Source organism: Chelon labrosus, assembly GCF_963514085.1.
Source record: "Chelon labrosus genome assembly, chromosome: 8".
NCBI classification, from domain to species: Eukaryota; Metazoa; Chordata; class Actinopteri; order Mugiliformes; family Mugilidae; genus Chelon; species Chelon labrosus.
In genome coordinates, this window is record NC_140358.1 from 19431936 (window position 1) to 19458672 (window position 26737).

Sequence of the window (26737 nt, forward strand, 5' to 3'; positions counted from 1 at the left end):
TTACTGCTGCCTGTTGTATTGGTGTACTTTGATCTTTAGCTGCTACTGTAATGCGTTGCTCAAGGCCGCTCCACTAGCATCATGCTTTATTAGCATCATGATCATGCAGAATCTGCGTCTACAAGTCTGTAAAAGGAAGCTGGTGCTGGAATATCAGTGGACAGATTAGGAGGTAACGTTATAATGTACATGCTTCGTTGTGTCAGACGCTGTTTTAAAAGCTGTGTCAAGTTCAGGTAACACTGTTATCTCAGGTACCCCCTGCACTGCATATCTGCGCCTGTGTGAGTTTGTGATTTTCTAAATGTGTGTGTGTGTGTGTGTGTGTGTGAGCGTGTGTTTGGGTGTGTTTGATTATCCCTTACAGCCTCTAAGGGAGCCGGATTCATTCTCACTCTGATAATGAGGGAGAGACTACCAATGCCCTCAAGTCATTTCTCCTCTTCTTCCATCCTTCCTGTTGCATCCGGCTGCTTTTCTTTCCTCGTTGCCTTTCACCTTTTTCCAATCAACGTCGTCTGTCTGTTCAGACACCGTTCTGTCTGCCTTTTCCCGGCTTTCCGTCCGCTTTAGTTGGATTCATGCGTCACTGGCCTCAGTTTAGGATGACTGGGCCGCGTTCGAGTCGCTCGCTGTTTTTATGTAACAGATTCAAATGGTGGCCGACCATTTTTCATCAGGGCGGTCGATGGCTTACTATCTCCGTGGACCACAGTGCTGGCAGCTCTGTTTCTCCCCACAATAGCCTTACTTATCCCACATCAATACACCAATGTCTTGTATATTTGCCTGGTTGCTCAAATGTCCATTCGCAGTGCTCATTCTTACCTAACTTCCCCTGTATAGCCTACAGGGAGTGAAAGGCGAGTGTGAGTCACACTAGTGACAGTGCATCCATAAATTTTATACCAACCCTTTGCTCTCTTTTCTACTCTCTTTTCTTCATCTCTTCCTCTTCGTATCTTTCTTTTCCAGGTGACTGAAGTGGAGATTGACACAACGGAGGCCCTCTAGGAGGCCCCTCCCCCCCACTGCCTTCTCTTCCGCATCCATCTCTCCTCCCTGCGTCCGAGACCCCTTACCCAACCACAGCATGGACCTGAAAGACCGCAGGCACCGCTCCCTGACCAGGGGTCGCTGCTCCAAGGACTCCCAGTACAACACCTCCTCCCTGGACGCAGATGAGTGCCGCGTGCCTACCCAGAAGTCCTACAGCTCCAGCGAGACGCTCAAAGCCTTCGACCACGAGCAGAGGCTGCACTACGGTGGCTGCGTGACTGACCTGGTTCATCACGAGGCTGATGAATACTCCAGGCAAGGTGGGTCTGTGGCGCAAAGCATCCCTTTCAGATCCTCAATATACAGTTGGGCTGATCCACACTGTGCTGGACTGAAGACATTAAATCTAAAATCAAGCTTTCTTCTTATAATTTTTAGGAATTTTCACTTTCCTTCTGAGGGTTAAATGAGATTATTGGTACCTTTTTTCATATCTGTATGAATATGAATACTAACCAGCTGCAGCAGGTTTGCTTAACTGAAAGGCTGAAGCAGGAGAACAAAGCCTGGCTGTCTCCAAAGGTTAAAAAAATCCACCTTCCAGCCCCCGTAAAACCTACTAATCAAATATCTGCTGGTTCAATTCCAGCCTACACCCTTTGCGTTTCAGTCCTTCTTTCTCACCCATTAACTTATTGTCTCTCCCTTCTAGTAATAAAGGCATCTTATTTCTTTTTTACACTTGTGTATTAATCAAACAAATGCAGTATTATGTGTTAATTAAAGCACCGTAGAGGTGCTCATAGTCACATAGTTCTTTTTGTCCGTTATCCTTGTTTCCAAGGTTTCAGTCTTTGTGCTAAGCTAAGTTAACCAGCTGGTGGTTGCACCGTTACTTGCTATTTTTTTTATTTACTCTACAGAGGTATTAATTTTCTCATCTAATTCTTTTCCAACATGTAAAAGCCTGTCTAGATAGACTGTTACATGCAGCTAAAAAGCATTTCCCTGTCAGAAATTTTAGCAATGATTAACACTGTCACTGCAACTCTGCTATAAAAGTCATTTTTTCCAGCACATGTGGTTGAGCCCGACGTAGTGACATACTCTAGGATCCCTCCCATTCCTGTTATATTATCCAACATTACATTAAAAAAAAATCTATCACACACTGACCAGTCACATTGTTGCACGTGTAAAAGGTTCCCAGCTGTAAACTACTCTTAGGCACTGTGTGGGTCTTGCAAGGATTCTGTGGCAAGCTTTTAATGTAATCAGATGCTGGAAAATGCTGCACTTTGCAGCAGAGGACCAAAGCAGACCTTTAGCACTGGCAAGGCTGTCATAATGAACTTCTGTATCCCCTGGTGAGCGAGTTAGCCGATAGGCCGATAGGTCACTTTTGAAAAGGTGGGTGGGCTCTCATAGTCGTGTCTTTAAACTGTATGTGTGTGTGTCAGTGCGTTCATGTGTATGGGCACGTGTGTATATTGCAAAGGGACATGAAACGGGCAGTATTGATCCTTGGCTAGTGAAAAGAGTCAGACTCAATGGGATTGATCTCTACTAAGCTCTGTTTTCTCTGCATGGACACAGACAGGAGAGAAACCCAGCTCAGAGCAATGCAACACAACAATGCAGAAGATAGTAGAAAAACACTCACAATCCCCCTTACAAAATAGACAGATGTACACGTTGAAGAGTCCTTGACTTTATTTTCAAAATGGAACATTTTCACAATATCTTGAAAACGTATACACACTGCAAAGTCTTCATGTCTGACTGTGTGGTTTCAAGAATCTAGTGAAATGAATCAGTGTGACAGTAGTTTAAAAAGGAGATGCACAAAGGCACACTCGCAGAGGAGTTTTTTTTCATACAAAGGAATACAACAGAAGAACATACTTCATCTGAGGCAAAGGTAACAACAGAAAATGGAGGATTGATTGGCGGTATGGATGAAAGACTGGAAGTCAGTGGTGTGTGCTGTTCGGACACACTCCAATGCTGCACTGAGCTGACCTCACACCGGGCGATAGCTGGTCGATACCACAGTCCTCTCAGCCTATCGGCTCCCTCGAAAGCCCAGAGCCGCAGATGCATCGTGGGAAGTGTGGCCACAGGAGACCAACAGTGTTGCAGCACCATATGGACTGTGACACTATGGGAGGAGGAGAAGTGCTGGAAGGATGGAGAAAGAGAAGGAGTTGAAGTGAGAAAGACGGAACGAGAGAGGCAGCCGATAAATTGAGTCTTCTTGATGTCATTTAGATATTTTTATAACCAGCATGAGACAACAAGGCAGAGAAACAATGTGTTGTTATTTGGAATGACTTGTAGTTAAATGGGTAAAGTGGCAAGTGAAGACAGAAGCAGTTTTGTTTAGCTGAATATTTTACAAATGGCTTGTGGAAAGGTTCGGCGGGCGAACTGACCTGCCATATTATTTAATGGCAAATATGTGTACATTAGAAAATGTAATTAACTCTGATTTCATTCTGTGTATGATGGTGTTACTTCAGTGGCTTATCACTGAGAAGCTTTGAGGTCACCAGAAGCTATTCTCAGACTGTTATTTTGCTTTAATGTTTCTGCATTGCACAAACCAATTTACAGATCTGTGGCGTGTGAATGCGTATGGACTTGCCTATACGGCTGTCATTAGACTGATGTGTGAGACAAAAAAAAAAAAAAAGGTGTAAGTCATACACCTACTGAACACTCATAAATGCACATACAATGACACAGTTTAACATTCGTGAATAGCTTATCGACTCACCTGCAGTAGCTGGGGGGAAAAAAAAGTTCATCCTCCGCTAAAATTTGTAATGCACATTTTTAACAAGTCATTTTTGTCGGGCGCCTCGGTTGTTCTGAAAAGTCATTTACATTAAGTTATGCAGCGCAAATTATTAGGAGTACAGCAGATGTCCTCAGGATATGTTCTGAGCCAAGCCGGGAATCTTGGGATACGATTCTTGGAGAAAAATTTAACAGTTTTTCTTCGATTAATTATATTAAGATTTCTCATATACAGACGGTGATATAATTTAGTAAGTTGTACAAATGGTCAGGTATGCAGTCATGTATACTGCTTAGAGACAACAAAAAGCTTTTCCTCAGTGCCTGTACAAACCCATTTTGCTAACATTTAGTTTTGGTATTACTCCTGAGATGCCATTGCTGGATTGTTGGATTGCTGTATATTTGTGTTTTTAACAACACAATTACTCCCTGTGTTCTGTGTTATAATTTCTTGAAGGCGCACTATTAAAACATGTTAATTGTATTACGAAAGTCTACACAGTATTTCACCTCTGGTTTATGTATGGCTAAAGTTGTCTAGGTGTCAACATTTTTAGTTATTTGATCTAGTGTATCTACAAATCACTACCTACATAGCAGTTTAGTTTAGTAAACATGATGATGTTTTAGTGGGTGGGGCTTAGCTGGAGGCAAAACAATCCACAGGTTAGTTAACTCTGACTAGCAGCTTCTGTTGCAAAGATTTAACAGGCGAGTTTTGTGTTGTGCGACCCGAAGTTCTGCCTAGCTAGCAACAAGGCTGGGAAAAAAAACCTGCATCAGACTTGGGTTATGGTGAACCAAACCAAGCTGTACTAGCAGGCTGGGTAAGTTACCTACATTTTGTATTTGTAAAGCATCAAGTTAACTATAAACGTATTATATATGCAGTAGTTATATAGGCTAATAAATATGCCAGTCTCAATGCCAATACAGGTTAATGACTAAAAGGCTACCAAAAAAACAATATGTTGTTAGCTTATGTGTAGCTAAATACGAAGTAAATGAAGCTTGCTAACTTGCTAGCTAACTTTCTAGTGGGAGCTAGCAAATGCTATTTTGAAAAGACAAACACACAAGCATTTTTGATGATGGCCTCGGTCCAATCTTCTCATTTTGTTACATTTAACCACAGGTTTCTCCGATCTTTTTGACTCCGAGTGACAGCTGGTATACTATAAAATTTCATTTTGGAGTTATTAACCTTACTCCTCCGATTCTGGCTCCCTGCGTCACAGCAAGATGACATTTTGGTAACGGTAGCCGCTGTGGTTTTTGCCTCAAACTAACCGCTGTGACGTAGCCGTGACGTAGTAGTGACGTAGGCTGTAATAGGGCCTATTATTTCCCCACGTTGCCTGCCTAGGTATCTAGGTGCGTTCATTTAAAATGTTGACATAACAGTGACCCAGACCAACAGATATACATAGCTATATGGGTTTTAGAAATTTTACTTACAGAAATACCAGCTCTTAAATTGACATAATTCTTAATTTATGTGTGCAGAAATGATTAACTGCTACTAGCAAGAGCTTGGGTGTACACTGAAAATTCAGCTGAATGCTGCCTTCAAATGGAGTTGTTTTTACCCTCCGTCCCCTCTGCCAAGTTTGTATAAGTTCACGAGTTGTCGCCCGTTTGTTCACATTCTCAGAAATGGTAGAGCAGGTTTGTTAAGTCAATACATTATAATTTATTTGTATAGAGTTTTCTCCTCAGTTACACAAAACATTTGAGGAAAATGTTGATATTCCAGATTACCTCGTTTTTTCATTACACCTTCATTTGATAGGCGGTAGTGAAGAGAGACGGGAATTTCAGGAGTTGAACCTGCGTCTCATCAGAAAGTAATATAGCCTCTGTTCCTGTGCATTTTCTACCTTACGTCACCCGTCTGTTAGCTTGCTAAACCGTTAGCGTCCCTGTCTTCCAGTCGCCAACAGTTGCCTAGCAGCGGTGTTCTCAGGACTACGGCTGATGTTACCATTTGAACGGCGAGCATTTTGTGTACAAGCCTTTCCGTGTCATAACCACGAGCTTAGGAGTTTCATTTGAAGGCATAATTAACCAAGGCAAAACAAAATGATCCCCGCCTCCCGACAAGTAATCAGTTGACTGACATTAATATCAGATCGAATGAAGCATACAGCAATTCCGTCTTATTATCAGAGTAAAGCTAGGAAGAATGTGCTATTGCATTGTGCGTTATACGTTTTATCCTACTGAAATCCCTATTTAAAAACAATGTCAGGGTAAACATGCTGAACATGTGCAAATTTTAAATAAGTCCTTTTTCATTTCAGTTTATTTCCTGTGTTTGGAAAACTAGCAGTCCCAAATGGCTCTTTACAGATCCTGATAAAGCGGGTTCAGTTGTGTCTTCCAACAGACCCCCCCTCACTTTCATTGGATCTCAACGCCACAGCTTCCCCATTACACACTTATTACCTTGTCTGCTTGGATAAGCACAGCCAAATAACACATTCTTTCCTCAACATAACATGCAGCAGCCTGGAAAGCTCATTACAGGGCCTCACTATTTAACGCCACAGAGCAACATATTTGAAAACATCAGTGATCCCAATAAGGCCAGAGTCTTGCTCTCATGAAAATAGAAATACCAGGGACTCATTACGTTGCTTTCTTTTAAAAATTAAACTGTAACTAGTCCATTTCGCTTTATTTTCCATGGCTTTGTTAGCAGCATGAATCACTGCTAAACAGATCCCTTGAGAAAAAGTACAAATAGGATAAAAATGTAAACTAATATACACTATACTTTCCTATCGCTGTCTCTCTTTATTTATCTGCTGCATTTTACCTCTCCGATCGTTTTGCTAATACTACAGTAGATGTCTTTGCTTTCTCTGCCAGTGCCTTTCTGCAGCTCCTATTTAGCACATCCCAGGGGTGTGTCATCCCTGCAGGTCCACCTCTAGACAGCAGGCATTATCACAGCCACTGCAGTCTCTAGGAGCTTTGGCCTTACCTTTCGGGGGGATCTAAATGAGCCCCTCTACATTCTCCTGTGCTGTTTAGCCCCAGGGCTGGAAACCATGCAGAGAATCCACCACCCACCTGCCTCCCTTACTGCCTGGACAACACTCAGCATCATCTACTGTCGCTTCCAAATTGTGTATCAGCCTTACTCTTTCCATCTCTCACCTTTTTACCACTTTCTTTTATGTCCTTCTTTGCTCTTCTGTCACACCTTTCATGTCGGCTTTCTCCGTCACATTCTCTTTTCCCATTTCTCTCACCCTTGCTGTTCCTGTATTGTTGCTTTAGTGGTCATATCACACATTTGTAATGCCGAGGCCGTCTCTATGGATTTGAGAGCAGGCACAAAGGGTATTTCTTCATTTTTTGATTTCACACAGTCTTTGCCTGCTTTTCGGGCTCCATAGGATTGACCTCTCATCTTCAGACGTACACAGAAATGTGCACGTATGTGCTGTTATTGACAGAAGGAGAAAATTCAAGCCGAGAGAGCTGCGGTATACATTCTGTGTGACCACGTTTCCCTCATTTCGTATTCTTTTTTCTCCATTGACTTTGATATGAAAAATGACTACTGTAGCCAAGGATTGCTTTGTCCAAAAACTCTGCCAAACTCTGCCACTCGAATGCTGGCATGATTGCCTCCACTGTCTGTATTCCAGACCCGAGGCAAAGAAAATGCACTGCTAGGTGGCCTGTTGGAGGTTTTATGCTAGAGAGGCTTCCTTTGTTTCTTCTCTCCTCTCCATTCTTTGGGGAGATTTCCAAGTATCTGCAAGAGCTGCTGCAGCAGCAGCAGCAGCAGCAGCAGCCTCTCATAATGTGTCCCCTTCAGCAAGATTCAGGGACTAACCCTAACCCTCTAGAGAACGCAGCCTCCTGTGTGACAGTGTTTGCAAAGTCCTCTATGAAAAGATGAAAGTAACCTGCACGATAAAGTCTATTATGTGGAGAGCGGAGACTATTTCAAATGATTTCTTAGCAAGAGACACGTGTTTACAATACAAACTACCTCTGAAGACCTAATTTTATTAAGAGTACTGAACGTTGCTCTCATGTAACACTTTCAGATACACGGCGGACGATATCATGTTATGCAAATCAGCCGCCAATAGTTTGTGTGGAGATTCAGGTGTAGCCTCAGGGATGAGGAGATACATACTGTAGGTATGGCAAGGTCACTTGTTTCCAGCTTGCGTCTTCTCAGACTTCAAGCAGCTCCCTCTGGAGCCACAAACAACTTTCTAAAAGTTTTTCACACACGCAGAAAAGCCCGCAATGACTTGAAAACAGACTTTGTAAAATTGATGGAATTCCCCTTTAAGACAAACATGTCGTGGGTACGCAGTGGTACATGTTTGCACTCTTCCACCACTGCTGAGACCCAGTGTGTGATTTCTGGTGGAGACGCCTGTGGTCCTTGCAACAAGAATTTTAAGGGCTTCCAACATGTAGAACTGTTGACTGCCAGTGGGAAAGCCAGTGAGCGTTCTTGTCCTTGATGCTTCACTGGCGACTTTTACTTCTTGGTCAACGCTCTTGCACAGTGGTGGTTTGAATTAGGGAAACGTTGTGTACCTACTACATGTTCGCCTCCCGGTGATGCTCATCGCTCGCAGAGGCTGGTGACATCCTGTGTCACAGAAGGAGCACATGTCTGTTTGCAGCCCGTCACGGCTCAACAGCATGGCCAAAAGTGACAAGGACTACGGTGCACAGTTACATTGGACATTGAAACCTGAGGGTAAATAATTGCAGAACAAAAAGTAAACAAGTAAAAGACAACAGAAAATGTATATTCTGTATTGTCTGTGTATATTCATGCACACATGCTCGTGACTGTCCTTGCATTCCGCTGGGTTACAGTCAACCTGGACTGCTGATGATCAAAGAGAGAACAAAGCAGCTGCATGCTATTAAAAATAAATGGCGGTGAGATTAAATGCAATCCCTCCCCTCCCTCCTCCGATCCCTCTTTATCTTTGTCTTCTCCCTGGCATTCTGTGCCTTCGCCAGCTGCTGACACTCAAAAGCATCCCGTTGCTGCAGCAATAGAGTAGCAGAGTTGCTGAAGAATATCCTGGGGCCGACTCTACTCCACTCCTCCTCTGCACTCCCACTCAAACCATCCCCACATTCGCTCTTTTCGACAGGAAACTGCTCATGTGGGTTTGTGTATGTGGCCCCTACACGGGCAATGAGGGCTATAACTCAGAGTAACATCTGGTCCAGCATTTGGCACTCGCAGACTCACTCAGGTACTGTACATGTCAGAGTGGCCCAGTTTGCGCACTCACTTTACCTCTTTTCCCTGCATTACCAGTGTGTCTGCGCAAGATGTGTCTGTGAAAGAGTGAGAGTGATTATTAGTTGTTTTGGTGTTAAGTACAGATCTGCCAGAACCTGATGTGCCCTTGGGATTCAGTTTGTGGCATCATCCGCACAGACCGAAATACACCTCTGCTTAGTTTGTCAAACGCCGTCTGCGCTATAAAAAGGGAAAGTGCTGGCTATTAGCAGTGATGTTGGCACAGGTGCATGCACACGCTCATGCAAACACCGGGTAACAAATGAGACAAATAATAGGAAGAGGCCAGGGAAATGCATGCCGAAGGTGGCAGCTATTTAGCACCGTTCCTGGCTCTTACTCGCAGACGCGCACACACACACACACGCACAAATATTGGGTAACAAACAAGACAATTAATTGACAGCGTCCAGGGAAATGCATGCTGACATCTGCAATTTTCTTGGAATAAAAATCACTTATCAGACAATTTTGTGTGGGTTTTGTGAGAGTTGAGTTAATCTATGTTTACTATATAATGACCCTCTTTGACTCTGCTTTGGCAGCTTTTGATAAATGAGGCAGATTGTAAATGTCACTGTTATCAAGTGTTTTTTTTTTTTTTTTTCCTCCCGCTCTCTCTCTCAGCAGAGTCTCTTGCTTCCTAGGCTGTAATTAAACATGTTCCCCAGCTACAGATTTTAAATGTGTGTGTATGTGTTTGTGTGCACAGACATATGCCACATTTCTCATACAAGTCTATATCAGTTTTGATGTTGGTTCAGTCCTCGCTTTAGTGACAGAAATTATACCAATGCAGCACCATGGAGCAATTTCTTTTCAACCGACGTGGCTGCAAGTAATCTTCAGACCCCATGAGATAACCATGGAGATAAAGACACATAAGGAATGAAGCTATATGCACAGGGAAAGATACATCAGAAATTGCATGGCACAAGAACATGTAAGAATCTCTGCAGATCATTCCATGTGCTGGAATGTCTTTCGTTTTTGTGATGAATTTGTACGCTTGCCCGGTGTGAGGCCAGGCTTTGAAACATTTACACAGCTGGTGCAGTCTCCAGAAATGTAAGATTTAAACCTTGATTTGGCCTCCTGGTGCATACTTCGCCACTTGAACATTCCGGGCAGACGGCAGACATCTTCGAGTTCACAAATACAAAATTAAACAATCGACCCTGGGCAGGATTACCCTTATGGTTCGCCTGGGGAATTCTATTAGACCAAAACACACAATAATGTGCACTATGTCATGCTGAGATGCAGCTACGCCACGATCTCTCAGCGCTGGCGAAAATATGGATTCTGCTTAAAAGTCATTCATTTTTTAAAACTAAGCCTTGTAAATCAATTTTGCAAGTAAACGCATAATACCATAGCGTAAAGCAGAATCGCTGTTGCCATGGTTACCTGCAGTTTAATATACCTTACAGAGCGAGATTGGGGGTTAAACCCAGATTTTGAGTTTGCAAAACATTGTATAGAACAGATTAGTTTGCATTGTCTCTCTTTTTCAGTGTTGCATGTGTTGTTGTTTTTGTGTGTGCTCAATCCTCAGAGGCCATGATCACAATCATGCGATGGAATTGGCAAATTTTGCAAGGCGCATGCAAAAACTGCCGTATGAGGACACTCGTATACAGTTTAAGTTCCAGCTAATGGTTGACTGGTTGACAGATTGTGTTATAATGAAACTGTAATGGTCACTGTTGACCCAGAACACCACAGCTGCTTATTTTACCATTCTGTCACAAGTGCTCTGTGATAAACAAGTTTCCTCTGGTATTACTGAAGTAGGAAAAAAAAATACAACATTGAAAATACGGTTTAAGTAGTTTATAGATCCAGTGCTAGAGCCTATCCCAGGTTGGGTGAGAGGTGGGGTCCCAAAGTCACCAACAAAGGAAGTCCATCACAATGTGACCAGAACTAGACATGCACATGTTTGCACCCATTTCGGTATTTAAACTCCTCTGAGGTCCAAACCAGAACCTTCTTGTTGCAGTCTCGCAGCTAACCGCTGGGCCATCTTGCAGAGATTGAACAAAGAATTGAAATTAATAAAACTATAAAATTGTTTTGGTTAGTTTTAATCGGGAACACAAAGGTAACCTGAATGAGACACCAACCGGGGACTTAGCTGTAGATTGGGCTTTAAATGTGTCATACCTCTCAGCAGTGAACATCTTTAGCTGTATTACCTGTCCAAATCTTCAAGCCTCTATTTTTAATACAGATTTATCATTATGGATGTAAGTGGGGTGTTCCACTGTTATAACCAGCCATGTTTCCGTCTAGTCAACTTTGGTTTCCTGGTCATGGATGAGAGGTGTTTCACTGCTTAGAGCTACACGTCTCTGTGACAAGATCTCCTCTAGAGTGCATGGTGTTGTGTCATGTCCCGTCATGTCCTGTCCAACACAGACTGCTGTCCTCTGGGCAGCAGTAGAACCAGAAGCCCAGGAATGGATGACATTTGTTACACCTATTTTGGGCTCCTCATTAGGAGGTGCAAGGGCCCCTGTGGCTCAGATGGGAACCAAAAAGCACGATGTCATCTGGGAGGTGTGGGAAGTGTTTGACCATGACACTCCTATTTGGGCATATCTGTTAGGTCGTTACTGCGCCGCTAATGGTGGTGTTAATGACTTGCCACATGCTATGGGATATGTATGGGTGGAAGTAGTGTGTGTGTGAGGGAGAGACATAGATTTCTGATAATCAACACCAAGCTTTACGAGGTTGACTGTCAGTGTGCACAGTCATCCTGTCACAACATGTCAGTTACACAGTGAAGGTAATGTTCTACAAACGTGGGTACTGCCACTCATTCACTAGGAGCAGAAAGCACTTTGAGAGACAAGTGAAGTTGAAGAGAAGATATAATAGATGACGGTTACCAAACTATTTAATGAAACAAGAAATACATTCATTTTCACCTTCAAATTTGGCTGCTTTAATTTTATATATCCTTGTTTACCGGAGCTAATTTTAACCAAAGCTTTCATTTGTACCTGACAAGTCCATTAATGTGAATGTTTTGAAGAATTAGCATGAGTGCAGCTGCTTTGTTTACTCATTAAGAGCAAAATGCACGTTTACTTTCCAGATGTCAAGATAACATTTTAAACTTGACAGACTCCACTACCACACATCACTTTGTTTCTCAAACCCAGCAAAACAGAGTCAAAAAATTTTCTTTTTGAATAATTACAGTTTTCCTCTTGCGGTCCTGGGGCTGATGACTGAGACAAGTCATTTAGATAAACAGTAAAAAACCTTTAATACTATTTAAATAAGGGATTGGAGGTTGACTAGATAGCAGAGTGTCAGGAAACAACATTATTATTATTGTTGCTTGTTTTTCACATAATTGGTTCCTTAATATTAAGGCTGGTGGCACTGAGAGTCCCCCTGTGTGCACATTCGTTCGACAATATCTGTACATTGGCTACTTAATAAAGGCAGAAAATATTGTGGTTCAAACTTGCCAAATGGTTTCTTCTTCAGCGACTGAAACACAAACTTAAAGCTTCGCTTGATATCTCTGTGGTTTGGTGCTGGGCGTGTAGCGTGGAGCTGCTCCTTAATTGGAGCTGCATCAGGATACGAGAGAATCCAGGCTCAGCAAACACAGAGCAGCTGTGGGTTCTACAATGAGGTTGACAGAAAGCTCAAAGACACTAAAACGTTTCACTGAGTGATACTTGGATAGTTTTCGTCGCTGTGTTAGTCGGTACTAGTGACAGTTTTCACATCGCGCCCTGTCATTTAATCCATTCTTAATATAAAAATATTGATGAGAGCAGCTTTAATGTCAAGGAAAGACTGTGGCTACGAACAAAAACTTAATTATGACTCGACATGACCGCCAGTGTCCTGCATGAAAATCAGACGTGCCGTACAATAGATCGAAAACTCTCCGTATTTTGACACCTTTTCTTCTTCCTTGTCACATAGGGAGCACACTACTTCCTTTTTTGGGACCAGAAATTACCAATAATAATGTCAACATGCCATGCTGCTTTTTTTCCCCCCCATACCTCTGTACCTGAAGAGTTTGACTTTTGATTATTAATATCGCTAGAGGTATTGTTCACTAGCACACACTTCTGATGTGTGTACATATGCACTCATGTAGAATTCCCTTCATTTTATACACTACTTCAGCTCATCACCATGGAAACCCTGATTTGTGAAACTGTTTATTAATATTCTTCACGGCTACACTGTGGGGTTTTGTGTGTGTTCGTGTGTGTGTGCATGTGTGCGTGTTCGAGAATAATAGTAGCAAAACAATCTCACAAACTCCATTCCTGCCTCCCGCAGTCAGACAACAGAGACCTTGAACCCTGACCCTTGTATCGCATGTATTCAGATTAATGCCACCCTGGCTCCTTTGCTCTACGGCTCCCTGCTTAGGCGCTGTCATTATATCCACTATATTGGCACACTGCTCAGGTGTAGACACAGTACTGCTGTGTCTATCTGCTCCGTCTCCCTACCTGCAAAAAGTGTGTAGGGTTTCATCAGTCTTCCCTTCCTCATCTTATGATCCCCTTTTTCGTCATCAGCTTTCCTCACTCTTTGTTTCACTCCTTATTTTTTCCCCCATCAACTTAAGAGGGGGGACATTTTTCTCACACGGTGCAGCAGCAGCAGCAGCAGCAGCACCTCGGCAGTCTGCGCAGACTAAACCGCGGACCATTCTTCATTGCTTTGACGCAAAATGAATTTAAATAACAGGCCGTTCGAGATTTATGAGTCTTCTCACTCAAACTTTGAGCAACATCACATTATGCAGCATGCACTAATTTAATTGGCCGTTAATCACATCCGTGGGACTGAGTGGATAAGAGGAAGGTCATCTTTACTAAAGAATATATGCATTTAAAGCTATTATTAGTATTGTTGTCACAGCTGCAGTAAATAGCCGGTGTGTACCTTTTATTATATGCACCTTATTACACACTGCCTGGCCAAAAAAAAAGTCGCATCCTGGATTTAACTAAGCAAATAGGTATGAGCCTCCTATTGGACAATTACTGCATGGGCGATTATCAGTGAGTAGCATTTCTTAAACAACCATGTTGAAAGACACATCCTGTGGTTGAGGAAAAGATGTTAGTCTGTTTGAGAAGGGTCAAATCATTGGCATGCATCAAGCAGAGAAAGCATCTAAGGAGATTGTAGAAACTACTAAAATTGGGTTAAGAACTGTCCAACGCATTATTAAAAACTGGAAAGATAGTGGAGAACCACTGAGGAAGAAACGTGATCGGAAAAAAATCCTGATTGATCGTGATCGCTATCACTTAAACGTTTGGTGAAATCAAATCCAAGAAAAACAACAGTAGAACTCAGGGCATGTTTAATAGTGAAAGTAAGAGCATTTCCACATGTACAATGTGAAGGTTACCCAAGGGATTGGGACTGAACAGCTGTGTAGCCTTAAGAAAACCACTAATCAGTGAGGATAACCAGGAAAAAAGGCTTCAATTTGCTAGGGAGCATAAAGATTGGACTCTGGAGCAATGGAAGAAGGTCATGTGGTTTGATGAGCCCAGATGGACCCTGTTCCAGAGTGATGGGTGCATCAGGGTAAGAAGATAAGCAGATGAAGTGATGCACCCATCATGCCTAGTGTCTACTGTACAAGCCTGTGGGGGCAGTGCTATGATCTGGGGTTGCTGCAGTTGGTCAGGTCTAGGTTCAGCAACATTATGTGCCCAAAGAATGAGGTCAGCTGACTACCTGAATATGCTGAATGATTCCATCAATAGTTTTTCTTCCCTGATGGCACGGGCATATTCCAAGATGCCAATGCCAGGATTCATTGGGCTCAGATTGTGAAAGAGTGGTTCAGGGAGCATGCAACATCATTTTCACACATGGATTGGCCACCACAGAGTCCAGACCTTAACCCCATTGAGAATCTTTGGGATGTGCTGGAGAAGGCTTTGTGCAGTGGTCAGACCCTCCCATCATCAATTCCTAATTTGTCCACTCTTTTAGTAAGAGAAGAGGACATAACACAACACTGAGACCCAGGACTAAACAGCAGACAGCAATGTGCCCAAATTGCTAATTAACTTGTTCTTCTTTGCACTAAAACAAATGGAAACAAATCTGGAGTTATAATTTATAGGCACATTATACTATAATGTTACTGGTCCAGCCAGCTTGAGATTAAATTGGGCTGTATGTGGGCCCCAAACTAAAATGTAGTACATATTGGTTAGTGTGTTATACAGACCTTTGCTTAAACAGAAAAGATATTTCATATAATGCCTCCTTTTGCTTGGGTTCTCATAGTAAAGTATGAGCAGTATAGTACATTCTATTGTATTATTTTGTGTGTGTGGAGTCAGCCGTGGAAATAGTTTTGACCAGCTTTCCTGCCTTCCTTATTTAATAGTTCTATGAGTAAGCTGAGGATTTATATATTTATTTTATTTTTTCTGAAGTGGAAATTGTTTTGTTCTGAGCGACTTCTGAAGACAGCATGAAATATTGTGGGAGACAAAGGGGAAGAACTTTACTTGGGATATGTTACCCCTTGAAGTCGGGTCCAAATTGTCTCTGCTTTGTCATTTCCGCTGTTTCCCTGACTCTCTCCGTGTCTTTCTTTCTCCCGCATCTGTTGAAACATTTCATCACTAAAGCTCTCCTTTATTAGGAAGGAATATATATGTATATTTTATTGCTCGGGAATTCACATAAAAGACACAAAAGGGAAGTTCATTTTCTTCTAGGAAACTAAAGTGCAGCGCAGATGAATTTTGAATTGGATGCAAATGAAAATGGAAAATATTAAGAAATGACACATTTTGTCTGCTATTAGCCACACATTCCAACATTTCCTCAGCTGTGACAAAGAAAATAAGACTTTTACTGCTGTTAGCAGTAATTTCAGCTTGTTCAGGGGATTGCTGGAGAACCTACCGTGCGCAATTGCATTTGCTTCCTGATTTTGATGCATCCTCCACCAAGGTTCACTGGTGGAGCACTTCAGGGTAAATCAGAACTTGTTGCGAGCTGGCACTCCCCTGAATGCTACAAATGGCATGTCCGAGGGTGGCCTGCACTGTAAACTAGCCGATCTGGAAAAAGCAGCATAATTGCAGGCAATGAAGCCCACAAGCTCTGCCTGCTTTACATCCTTTACAGAATTACACAGTGGGGTGAGGGAAAGTCAACCAGCATAATGCAGAGTCCTGCTGCCTATACTTTGCCTGTCAAACCGCTAACAAGCACAAATGATTTTTTAATGATAGGCCCCTCTATCCCACAAAGCCGTCTCCTCACAAACAGTCATACTCGTACACATGCACCACACATTGCACACTTTTGCTTCCACACACATGCATAATGAGTTTTATCAAGGGAAATACATTTGGTTTAATGGATCACTGCCAATGCCATACCCACTCGCATTATTCTATTGTCGAAAAGCTCCAACAAGATGCTTCCATTTCCCCATGTCAGTTATTTTTCTGAGACATTGCCTGCGGTGCATACGCCAAATGATGATGTATCTCAGGTGAAGGAAACTAACATTACTGCTAAGCAAAGAAACAAGTATCATTGCCATGTTTCAACCAAATGATGTCTCTGTGATGGCCAAAGGGATACAGATGATGTCGGAGAACAAGAGAAGCTTGTGTTACAACGTAAAAGTCCAGGAAAGTGCTTGTGTGCACATCAGGTCCATTGTAGCATAAGCCAGCAGCCTCTGTGCCTTTAGCCCTACTGCATTGCCAGATGAAGCTGTCCTCCCTAGAAATACAACAGTATCAATCATCAGCCATTGGTATATATTTACAATCAAGCAGCAAAGCCCCTTTAGCGGTAGCAGCTGTTATTAGAGCAAAGCAGGAAGTCAGGTGACTCTGCTACAGCACACCATTGGACTTTTACGCAGAAGACCTTTTCCAAAGCAACTCTCAACACGAGCTTCCTTTAACATTTGCAGTAACCATTCCCAAATTTAGTGCTAAGTGCCTATTTTGGTGTTTTTTCTTGTAACCATGACAACAAAGCTCCCCGTGCCACGGTGAAGTACAGTAGTAATTGCAACCAAATGCATCAATATTTCCCAAACCTTAATTAAGTACTTTAACCCGAACCGTAATCTTGTTTGGCGGTGTCTCAGAGGACGAGCAGTGTCTCTAAACCACCTCTTAGCGGAGAAAACAAGGCTAAACCTTCGAGGTAGGCAAAGATATACCGGCATTTCACCGACAGCGGATGAAGTTTGAGAGTTAGCAACAGAAGGGAGAGAATAATACCGCAGTGTAGCAACAAAGCGACGGTGAAACATAGTGGTGGGAATATTCAGATCTTGAGGTGTTTTGCCTGCTTTAGAGTAGTACACCTGCACCAAATCGACTCCACCCTGACCAAGGGACATGCTATATCCCCCCTGGTTTGCATCTTCGTAGACAAAGATTCATGCTGCAGCAACAGACCTCAAAGCTTTGAAGAACTGCTTGAACACCTTGGACGGCCAGGGAGTGCTGATTGTCATGGACTTTCCTCGTCACTCAATATTTATGGGGGGAAATTGAAGAGAAAGAGAAAGCTAAATATTCTTTGCCATCACAAGGAGCTCTCTGGAACACTGCCAGATCATGCTGGGATAAGATTTTACATGCCAGCACATTCACAATGAAGAAACACAGATGTTGCTGCACAACGCTTGATGCACACATTAAACGCGGATTATAAGCGCAAGTATGACAGCGTCAGTGTTGTATAGACAGAGCGGCATTGATCTGATTAGAATGCAGCGCCGCATTTGGCCCCCACATCTGTCATAATATCATGTAACACACATGCAATTGGTTTTCTATTTGCCGAATGACTGAGATAGATTTTCACGTCTGCTTCAACCCCACGCACCAATCCGTCTTTCTTTGAGCACACAGTACATCAGGCTGTGTCTACAGCTGATGGTGATATGGAGAGATCGGGTTTTACATGTATAATCACTGCTTATGGGATGTTAATTGAACAGAGCGGTGTCCTGCGGTACGTAACATTAGATACTGGTTGTAAGCACACACACACACAAACACACACACACACATATATGCACATATCATACACACTCTTTTATGTTGTGTAACTGTGTCCATGTAACACTGGTTTAGATTAGCTGTGTTTGTGGCCCAGTTATTGTCTTTGTAGTTGGATGGGTTGATCTGCATAAAGACTCATTCTAGCTGTGATTGTGGAGTAGACAATTTTCTAGCAAGCAGTATAATTTGCTGACTGACGTTAAAGGACCCGTGTGCTCTACTCTCTCAGGCCTCCTGGAGTTCTCTCCCGTTCTGCTACGATACTTCTTCTCAGGTATGGGTTCATCGACAATAGTTAGATCCTGTAGTGTAAATTATCAAGAAACTGTAAAAAGTCCCTCATGTCATGTATTGTAAAAAGGAAACTGTTCCTTTTGTCATCCTTTATGATAAGTGGGCGGAAAAGACAACGAAGCGCGGAAATCGAGGAATGGTAAAACTGAAAACTGTGATGTCTTGCACTGTCGCTGGTTGGAAGCTTGGCAAGCTGTAGCATATTAGCTGAATCCACCTGTGGAGTTATTCACTTGCCTCTGGTGTCTACTCTAGTCCATCTGTTTGTCTGAGTAGAAGTATGGTGCCGTTCACCACTCTCCTGGCTAAGTTTCCTTTCAGGCCCCCCGCCCCCACCTTCCTCCTCCATTTCTTTCAGCCCAACTCTCGAGTTTAGGCGAGGACATGTGAAGAGCTGTGAAGATCCAGCAGACGATTTTCATCTGTTTTAATTCCTCTCCCTCTGATTGCGTCCGTACGCCTGATGAGTCACAGTTAACCCAGTCACACAGCTGTGCGATTCCCAGAGCACCGATTCATACGATGCGCCGCCACAATGCCCACCTCTCTTCACTCGCCTCTTCCTTTCCCCTCCCTCACAAACTGCTAATGAAGTGAATCACAACTGTTTTCCCCCCGATCCCTTTACCCCAACAGCTGATGGTGAGCGATTGCATCCACAATACTCTTTTAATTAGTATAGAGAATAAATTGGTTGAGCATGCCTTTTTCCTTAATTGCTTTTTCCTCAGCTTGGATTTAATTGGGCTGCAGCACTGTTTATTGATCTCCTTTGATGTGCTTTAATTTGGATAATTTTATATATTTATTTTGGACGTGACGAGTCGGTTTGTCTTGAGGGGGAGCGTGTTAGGCCGCAGGGCTGGTACTGCAGCAAACTGCAGTACATTCAGGGAGCCCGGGGTCCAGCGTGTGATGGCAACTAGGTGGGGAGATGATCAAACCCAGAAGGCAGCAAAGCGGCTCCACTACAGTCTGAGAGGCCTCAAGTGAACAGCTCTTTGATCTCACATCAACACCTCATGAATGCCAATGTGGATCAGTAAAGCGAGGAAGGCAGGCCTTCTAAGCCAGCCTTAACAGGCCTGCAGGCCAGTACATATTTCTTCCAGCAGCTAGTTTGTATTTTGTGCCTGATTCATGCTGCGTCATCTCTCCCCCTCCTGCCTGCCACAACAAAGCCCAATTTTCATCCTCCGCCTCCATAGTTTCATAATTAGTGCGCTTCTCTGCGTGTGATTGTGGGTTTGTTTTCTAGATATGCGTGTGCATTTGTTTTTGTGAGCATTTGTTAGTGCAAGTGTCTCAGTTTAGTGCATTTACTCTCTACCATCCACCTGTCTATGTATTACCTCTCCCTCGCAGGAGGCAACTTCACCCTGGCTGAGCTGGGAGTTTGTGAGCCAACTCCCCCTCCTCACCCCGCTGCCGTTCCCTATTGTCCCGACCTGGGCCTCCTCCAGAGGGGCTACTCCCTCAGCGCGGGCTCTGATGCCGACTCGGACCCAGAGGGGCCGTTGTCTCCAGAGCGAGCCATCCAGCTGTGGGCTGGACGAGGAGGGGCGAAGTCCCGCCGCAGCTCGGGAGTGTCCAGCCGTGAGAACTCAGCCCTCACTCTCACCGACTCTGACAATGACAACAAGTCTGATGATGAATCAGGTAAGACTTTTGATGGCTGAGAGAGTAAGACTCGATGAGGGCGCGAGAACAAACTGGGGAGGTTGCATCAGAACGGTATCATAATCAGTTCTTAAAAGGATCATGAGTGAGAATGCATGTATGAGTCTGACACAGGTTGGTCAATATGGTTAAAATCTTTGAACCATCCCTCAAACACACAACCATTATATGAATAGCTAGGGAGTTGGATTTATTGATTGAGTCTGTTTGTGATCTGAAGAACGGTGGTTGGACACCCCCCCAGAGAGCTATCCTTATTTTGATCGATTGCACTTAGCCAAAGCCCTCTGACTCCACCCTTTTAAACCACTTATCTGCTGAGAGCTCACCACCGGTCTGTCATTCTTAAAACCAAAATTTTTGTTGGAGATAGCAACGCTGGTGCATTTTAGCTTTTGTGATCCGACCCCAAGATGCAGTCGGAGAGGAGCTAATCTTCTCTCTGTTGTTTTCTCTGAATCTCCCCCGCCAGTGTGAGAGTGTGAGGTTCCCGGGGGGAATCTCTTTCCTCTGGCAACTTTGTTTATTGCCAACTTCCCATTTCCTTGTTAATCCTGACGCAGTCGTAAACTTGTGCACGAGCTTCACCGAGGTGTCAATGGAGGTTAATGAAAAGTGGATGGAAGGAAGAGCAACAGTCTAATTAATTGAATTCTCGGCAGCCACACGTATCAGCTGTGGATCAACCTCCGTTGGACTGCGGGCCCACGATTCAGAAACAACTTCTGTTGACTGATCAAACTACTCAACACCTATTAAACACGTCAAGAAACACCTTCCCTGAGACGCTCCTCTCATCCAACCACCCGATAATTGCTTTGTGGTTAATTACCAAGCTAATCTTGCAGGCACAGATATCAGCTGCAGACGCCGCTCTCACTCTCTCTCTGTCTCAGGGCCAGAAGAACGCCGCTGAGCTCACTGTCGTCGGCATTTCCAGACCTTGTAAAATTAGCTTCTTAATCCAACTCTGTATTGTGATAATCATTCGCCTGCAGTATGATGTCACTGAGAGTTGATTGTTGAGAAGATCAAAAGTTGTTTCCCAAAAGAAACTTTGTCAAAAAGTGTTATTCATGCGTGTTTGTGCCAGACGTTCGCTTGGATACATTTATATTGGTGATTGAGCGGAACGCGTGTGAAATCAAAGTCAGTTAAATGTAATCCTAGACTTCAAACGTTTGCCATCTATAGAAGTGTTCAGGGGAACCGTCGGCTCACTCCTTTAGGCTCGTCTCACGGTTTCACAGACTAGAGATTTAGATCCGGCTTCCGCGCTGGTGTCTCTGCCAACGCGACGGGATCAGAGGCGGCGCAGCAGTCCAATAAAAAAAAGACCAGGTGAGCGCATGTGTCTGATCAAGTCGAGTCCTTCGTTTTTTTAGTCGCTCGGAATGAGGAAATCGCAACCGTCACCTTTGCTTGCATCTCCCTCAAAACAAAACATCTGAAGCTGACGACACGCTATACCTCAAAGCAGCCGGTGGGAAGGTTTTACTCCCACTGAACATAGCAGGAGTTGGTGCCCCGGGCCATTTTGGGTGCTAAATTTGAATGTGTGTATATTTTACTGATTTTCTCGTTGCCTTTCTATACGTTATCTTGCCTGAGTGTGTGTGTGTGTGAGAGAATGTATGAGCCCAAACGCTGCACATGCGAGTGGAAGTGTGAAACAGGAGCAACGGGAGTGTCAAAACAGCAGGTGGAGGATCTGAGGGTCTAATAATAGAGATTGACAGAAACAGACAGAGAAACAACATCATAAACACATGCTAACAAATCAAAAAAGACGGTGATGTGCTAAAACACCAAACAGCATGCTGCACCACTCTCATCTCGCCGCGTCTCTAACAATCTTCAGAACTCTCACCTCCACTTGCTTCTCCTCCTCCTCCTCCTCTTCATCTCCCTCTTCTTCCTTCTTTCTCCTTCATCTCGCAAGCCTCCTCCTCTGTCTTCTGTTCACTCACGCTGCGCCTCTCACCGGCTCTCGTTACGCTCAGTACAGCTCCGCCGTGTGACTGACAGGTGTCAGTTTAAGGGTCTAGGGTTCCCCTTCGGGGCACGGACCTACATGTGGATGAGTGTGCATGTGTGCCGTATAGCAGATCCCGCTACCAAAATAGATAGCCCAGAGAAACAGTGACAGTTAATAATAATAATAAAAAAAAAAAAACTCCATGTTACTACAATTTGTGCTTATGTGTGAATATTTTGTCTCAGCCAGACAGGCGGTTACAGAATGACTGCACATTCACAGATTTCTTTTGCCTCGTTTCTGGGCTCTTTGTTATTCCATCCTCCCGTTTTCCAGGCTGCCTAACTACGCGGACTATTTTTAAACCTTTGATTCTTGAGGAGTGGAATAGCCTGGAAAACAAACAAAACAGAACCTGAGTCAATAACAAATTAAAAAGTGTGATCCTTTTGACAGATAGCAGTCACAATACCTGGTGCCTTTGCTAGTCTCAACACAATTAGCACCCAAAGTCACATTAGCGGTATAGAGAAGCTTCTTGACTACAGCGCTTTAGCAGCAAAACTCCTGCTTAGATAGATAAGGGGCTGTGTTGTTGTATGCTTTCATGTGCGATTCTACAATTCTTGGAGTGTGTGTTTTGCATGCATTAGATGAAAAAAAGACACAGAGAAACATGCTGCATTATCACAAGAATTGCCCTCAATAATACCGTACAGTGCCCCTCCAAGTCTTAAGATATGTGCATTTAAATTCAGAGTCAGAGTGGTGTTTATTTCTATCACAATGCACAGTCGGTACAATTTGCGCATCCAAGGTCGGCTTATTTTATTTTCCACAGGTATTTTTTTGTGATGTGAAGGCAGGCAACTGATGTTTCACTTGTCACCACATGACAATATATTAAAAAAGAAAAAAAAAAACACCTTTTACTCTAATCTGCCCTCCTGTGATGATTTGCACAACTATGAACACCAGCGATTAAAGCTTAAAACACAGTACAAATGACGAGGCGGCTTAATTAAAAGCCAGACTAAAAAGATACGTTTTAAGGTCTGTGAGAGATCATTATACCGACAATGACCTTGGGACAAGTCGGGCCAGCAGCGGCGGATCTGAGGGATCTGTAACGTATCTTGAAAGCCCAGCTGTGAGATAATTCGGTAATTTAAATACCGCTAAGAAAATATTAAAAACCTGCTCTTAAACTAATAGGACGCCACAGCAGTGACTGTGTGCTGTCTCTCTGGCTGGTTTTTGTCGGTGCAACGGGCGCAGTGTTCTGAAATTGTGGGCAGTCAACTGCTTTACCGGGCAAAGATATCACTGCAGCAGCCAAGAGGTTATGAAAGCAGGCATTAAACAAAACAGAAATTAGACAGTTTAAATTGTTCAGATTTCTTTGTATTTGTTGTTTTATTTTATTTTTTTTGACATCAGAACAGAATAGAACATATTAACGAGTGGTTTCTTGTGCCTGTTAAATCAGTCTCTGAACTGAAACTTTTTTTTTTTGTAGTTGTTGTTGTTTGTTTTTCATTTACTGCTGGATTCCAATTACAGAGAAGTATGTAAAGCCTGTTAAATTTGTTTCATAAATGCAACTCAGGGATTTCAAAGTTTCCCCACATCCAGCTTTACTGTCGAGTATTGAATAAAGACACTTCTCTTTTATTGCCCCTTCCAGACACTATTAAAATAAAGAGACTAGAGCGTTGACTTGGCAGGGCCGACGCGAGTTTCTCTTTGCACGTACGAGCTCACTGAGACAAACAAATATGGGCATAGAGAGCAGCGCTGGGAGATTTCATTTTGGCAAAGTGGAGGAAGAGATTTACTGTCACACTGTGCACCGCCTCGTAAAACGTCCGTCTGGAAACACAGGCAGGAGAAAAGGAGCGCTTGTAAATTCCCACAGCAGTGCCTGATGGCCACATCCAAACTGCATTGATCAGGAGGGGAGAATGATTAAAACATGCATTAGATGAAATAAGATCATGCTTTGACATTGATTTAGACCCGAAGCCCAGGGCAGACTTTACGGCCACAATCCATAGTCCAGTGCTCTACATATGCTTGTGTGTGTGTGGAGGTCCATACGCCTCTGTGTTCTCCACTCATTAAATAGCAGCCTGTTAAGGAAACAGACAGAATCTAATTCAACTTCAACATTGTTTTCCATCAATAAACCCGGGCTTTACTCATACAGCCGACTTTTTATGTACACAGGCGCAGACTGGCCGCTCGCCGCACAGTTGAGGCTCGGCCCAATCACACATGCATGCTGATTAGCTGCTTTCAGACGATCTTCTTCTCCTCCTCCCTTCTCCGGCTCAATCTCTCCATCTGGTTGACTGGATAATAAATCACGGGGTAGTATTGTGACATTTGTGACAGGATGTATTAATCTCATAATTAGAGAATGAAAAGGTGGCGCTAAATTTAGTCTGGCCTTTCTGCCTAACCCTGCCCCCACTACCCAGCATCGCCCCCCCTCCCACACCCCCGCGCCCCTATCTGGGCATGTTCAATTGCCTGGTTTCCCTCTCAGAACCATTCTTTACCTCTGATGTTAATTAGTAGCTTTTGTGTAATAATTCTCTTTTTTGACGATACAGATACAGAACTTTCTAAATGCTCCTTAAAACATCTGCAGTCATAAGGGTTGTTTTTTTCTTTTTTCTTTTTTTGGTAGCTGGTGCTGTAATTATGTTTTAAAAAAGGCGAGCTGGGCAAAGTGATTCCTCTGATTAACTAATCAAATCTACTAGCACAGGTGGCAGAGTGCCTGCACCAGTTATGTGCTCTTTATTCTTTTTTAGTGCACCACACAAGTCCCAGCATAAATCAACCCACGTTCACATCAGCTGATGTTTTTCTTTTTTACATTAGAAAGTAAAGCTTTGAAAGGATTGTCTTGTAATCAAGGAGACTAAGATAATGCTTAATTATGATCATTGTGATTTTGAATAAAAACTGCTCCGTACTACGGAACACAGATTGTAATTATACGCCACAGAGTGATTGTAAGGCCCTTTTGTTTCAGGGCGTTGGATTTCCACTGCAGCCCCTCTCAAAGCCAGTAACTTGGTCCGTGCAGCTCCTGTCTATCAAATTCAAGCCGCACTTATAGAGTTGGGCTGGTGGGGTCCCGCAAGACCACCGCTGTCCCCTCAGGGTCCCTGTGAGTGTGCGTGAGTAAGAAACTGAGAGCGAGAGCTTGTGTGTGTGTGTGTGTGTGTGTGTTAGGAAGGTGGGGGGGCATTAGCCTCTGATTGAGTTTTCAGAGAGCAACGTGGGGTGCGAAAGGCTCGACAATGGTCTAACAGAATTAGTAGCTTGTGATGAATGGTGTGTGAGAGCAGCACTGACAGCTCGCTTTCACAAATACAGTGCGCGTGGATTCACCCAGCGGTTCAAGGACTTTCTGTCCGTGCGCTGAGAGCTGCGCGCGCCGCCACGAGGAAAAGAAGGGATGGGCGCACGTTCACGCGCCGTTTTATCTCGTACGTGTACGGCTAGTGTTTGAAAAAAAATAAAAAATGCCCTGCAGTTGGGATCGGTAACGATTGGTGTGTTTACCACGGCGTTCATACATGACCGCACACTCGCACAAACAAAGTGATGAATAAAAAAAAAAAAAAGAAATTCCAAAGACCTTGTTGAGTATCTCTGACTCAATAAAGACATTGTTGGACCAGAGTTGATACTGAAGTGAAGGCAGATAACACAGACAAAGACGGACACACAGATGCATAAGAGCAGTGTTTAATAAAAGCCCTGGGATATTGATCACAGCAGATGGAGGCTAACTCCCATTAAAGGAAGGGAGCCCGGAGTGATAGCGAGACGGGAAGGGGAAAAAAATGGGGAAACTCAAACGATGAATAAATGGAAAAGGAAAAGATGAGCGAGGGCTTTTTACATGCGGCTGACAGCTGAAGGCCTTGAAATATGTGTTATTGTGTGTGCTCCATGGTGTAAGTAGGCAGTGAGAGTCCGGTCGTACCAGAGGTATTATTATCGGGACAAAAAGAGAGTCACAGGCAAGGTGAAATATCATTGGCATGGGACTTGTAACTTGCTGACGACTACGCTGCCACCCTAATAGGAAATTTAGTGAGCCGTAATGGCCTCTCATGCCACCTTCAGACCTGCCGGAGAAAGAGAGGGGGAAAGAGAGCGAGAGAGAGCAAACGGAGGATTCGCCAGTCAATTATGAGTGATTATATTTTCCCCTGCATGGTGCTGGAACTACTTTTGTAGTTTAATAGTGTGTGCTTTGCCTCATAATGAAGGCTGGAGGTGTCAGACGGAGAGAGAGAGCGAAAAGCTGGAGGGCGGCGGGAGGGGTGACGTCTGCGTTCACTTTGTTTTTGTTTTCTTTATTTTTCTGTCTTGTGTTTCCAGTTTTATTTCCCAACTCACGCTTTCGTTTTTGATTCGTCATAATCTTTTTTTTTTCCTTTCTCCTGCTTTTTTCCCCCACCTCCATTTCTTCTCCCCCAGCTTACCTAGATGATGAGGAGGATGAGGATCCGTTTGGAGACTATGTGATCAGTAAGTCGCATCTGACTGTAGCCCCCACTG

The 26737-nt window shown here is 43.5% G+C and overlaps 1 protein-coding gene across 1 annotated transcript in view; it reads left to right on the plus strand.

Moving 5' to 3' along the window:
- Positions 1-1093: 1093 nt before the first annotated feature.
- Positions 1094-26737, plus strand: part of tenm2a (teneurin transmembrane protein 2a) — a gene marked incomplete at its 5' end in the record, with an annotated part of 148820 nt that continues 123176 nt past the window's right edge. The window contains 2 exons of the mRNA XM_084550254.1: positions 1094-1319; positions 19855-20148. Coding sequence (XP_084406380.1) covers positions 1094-1319; positions 19855-20148 — 520 coding nt within the window. The remainder of the gene's footprint in view (positions 1320-19854; positions 20149-26737) is intronic.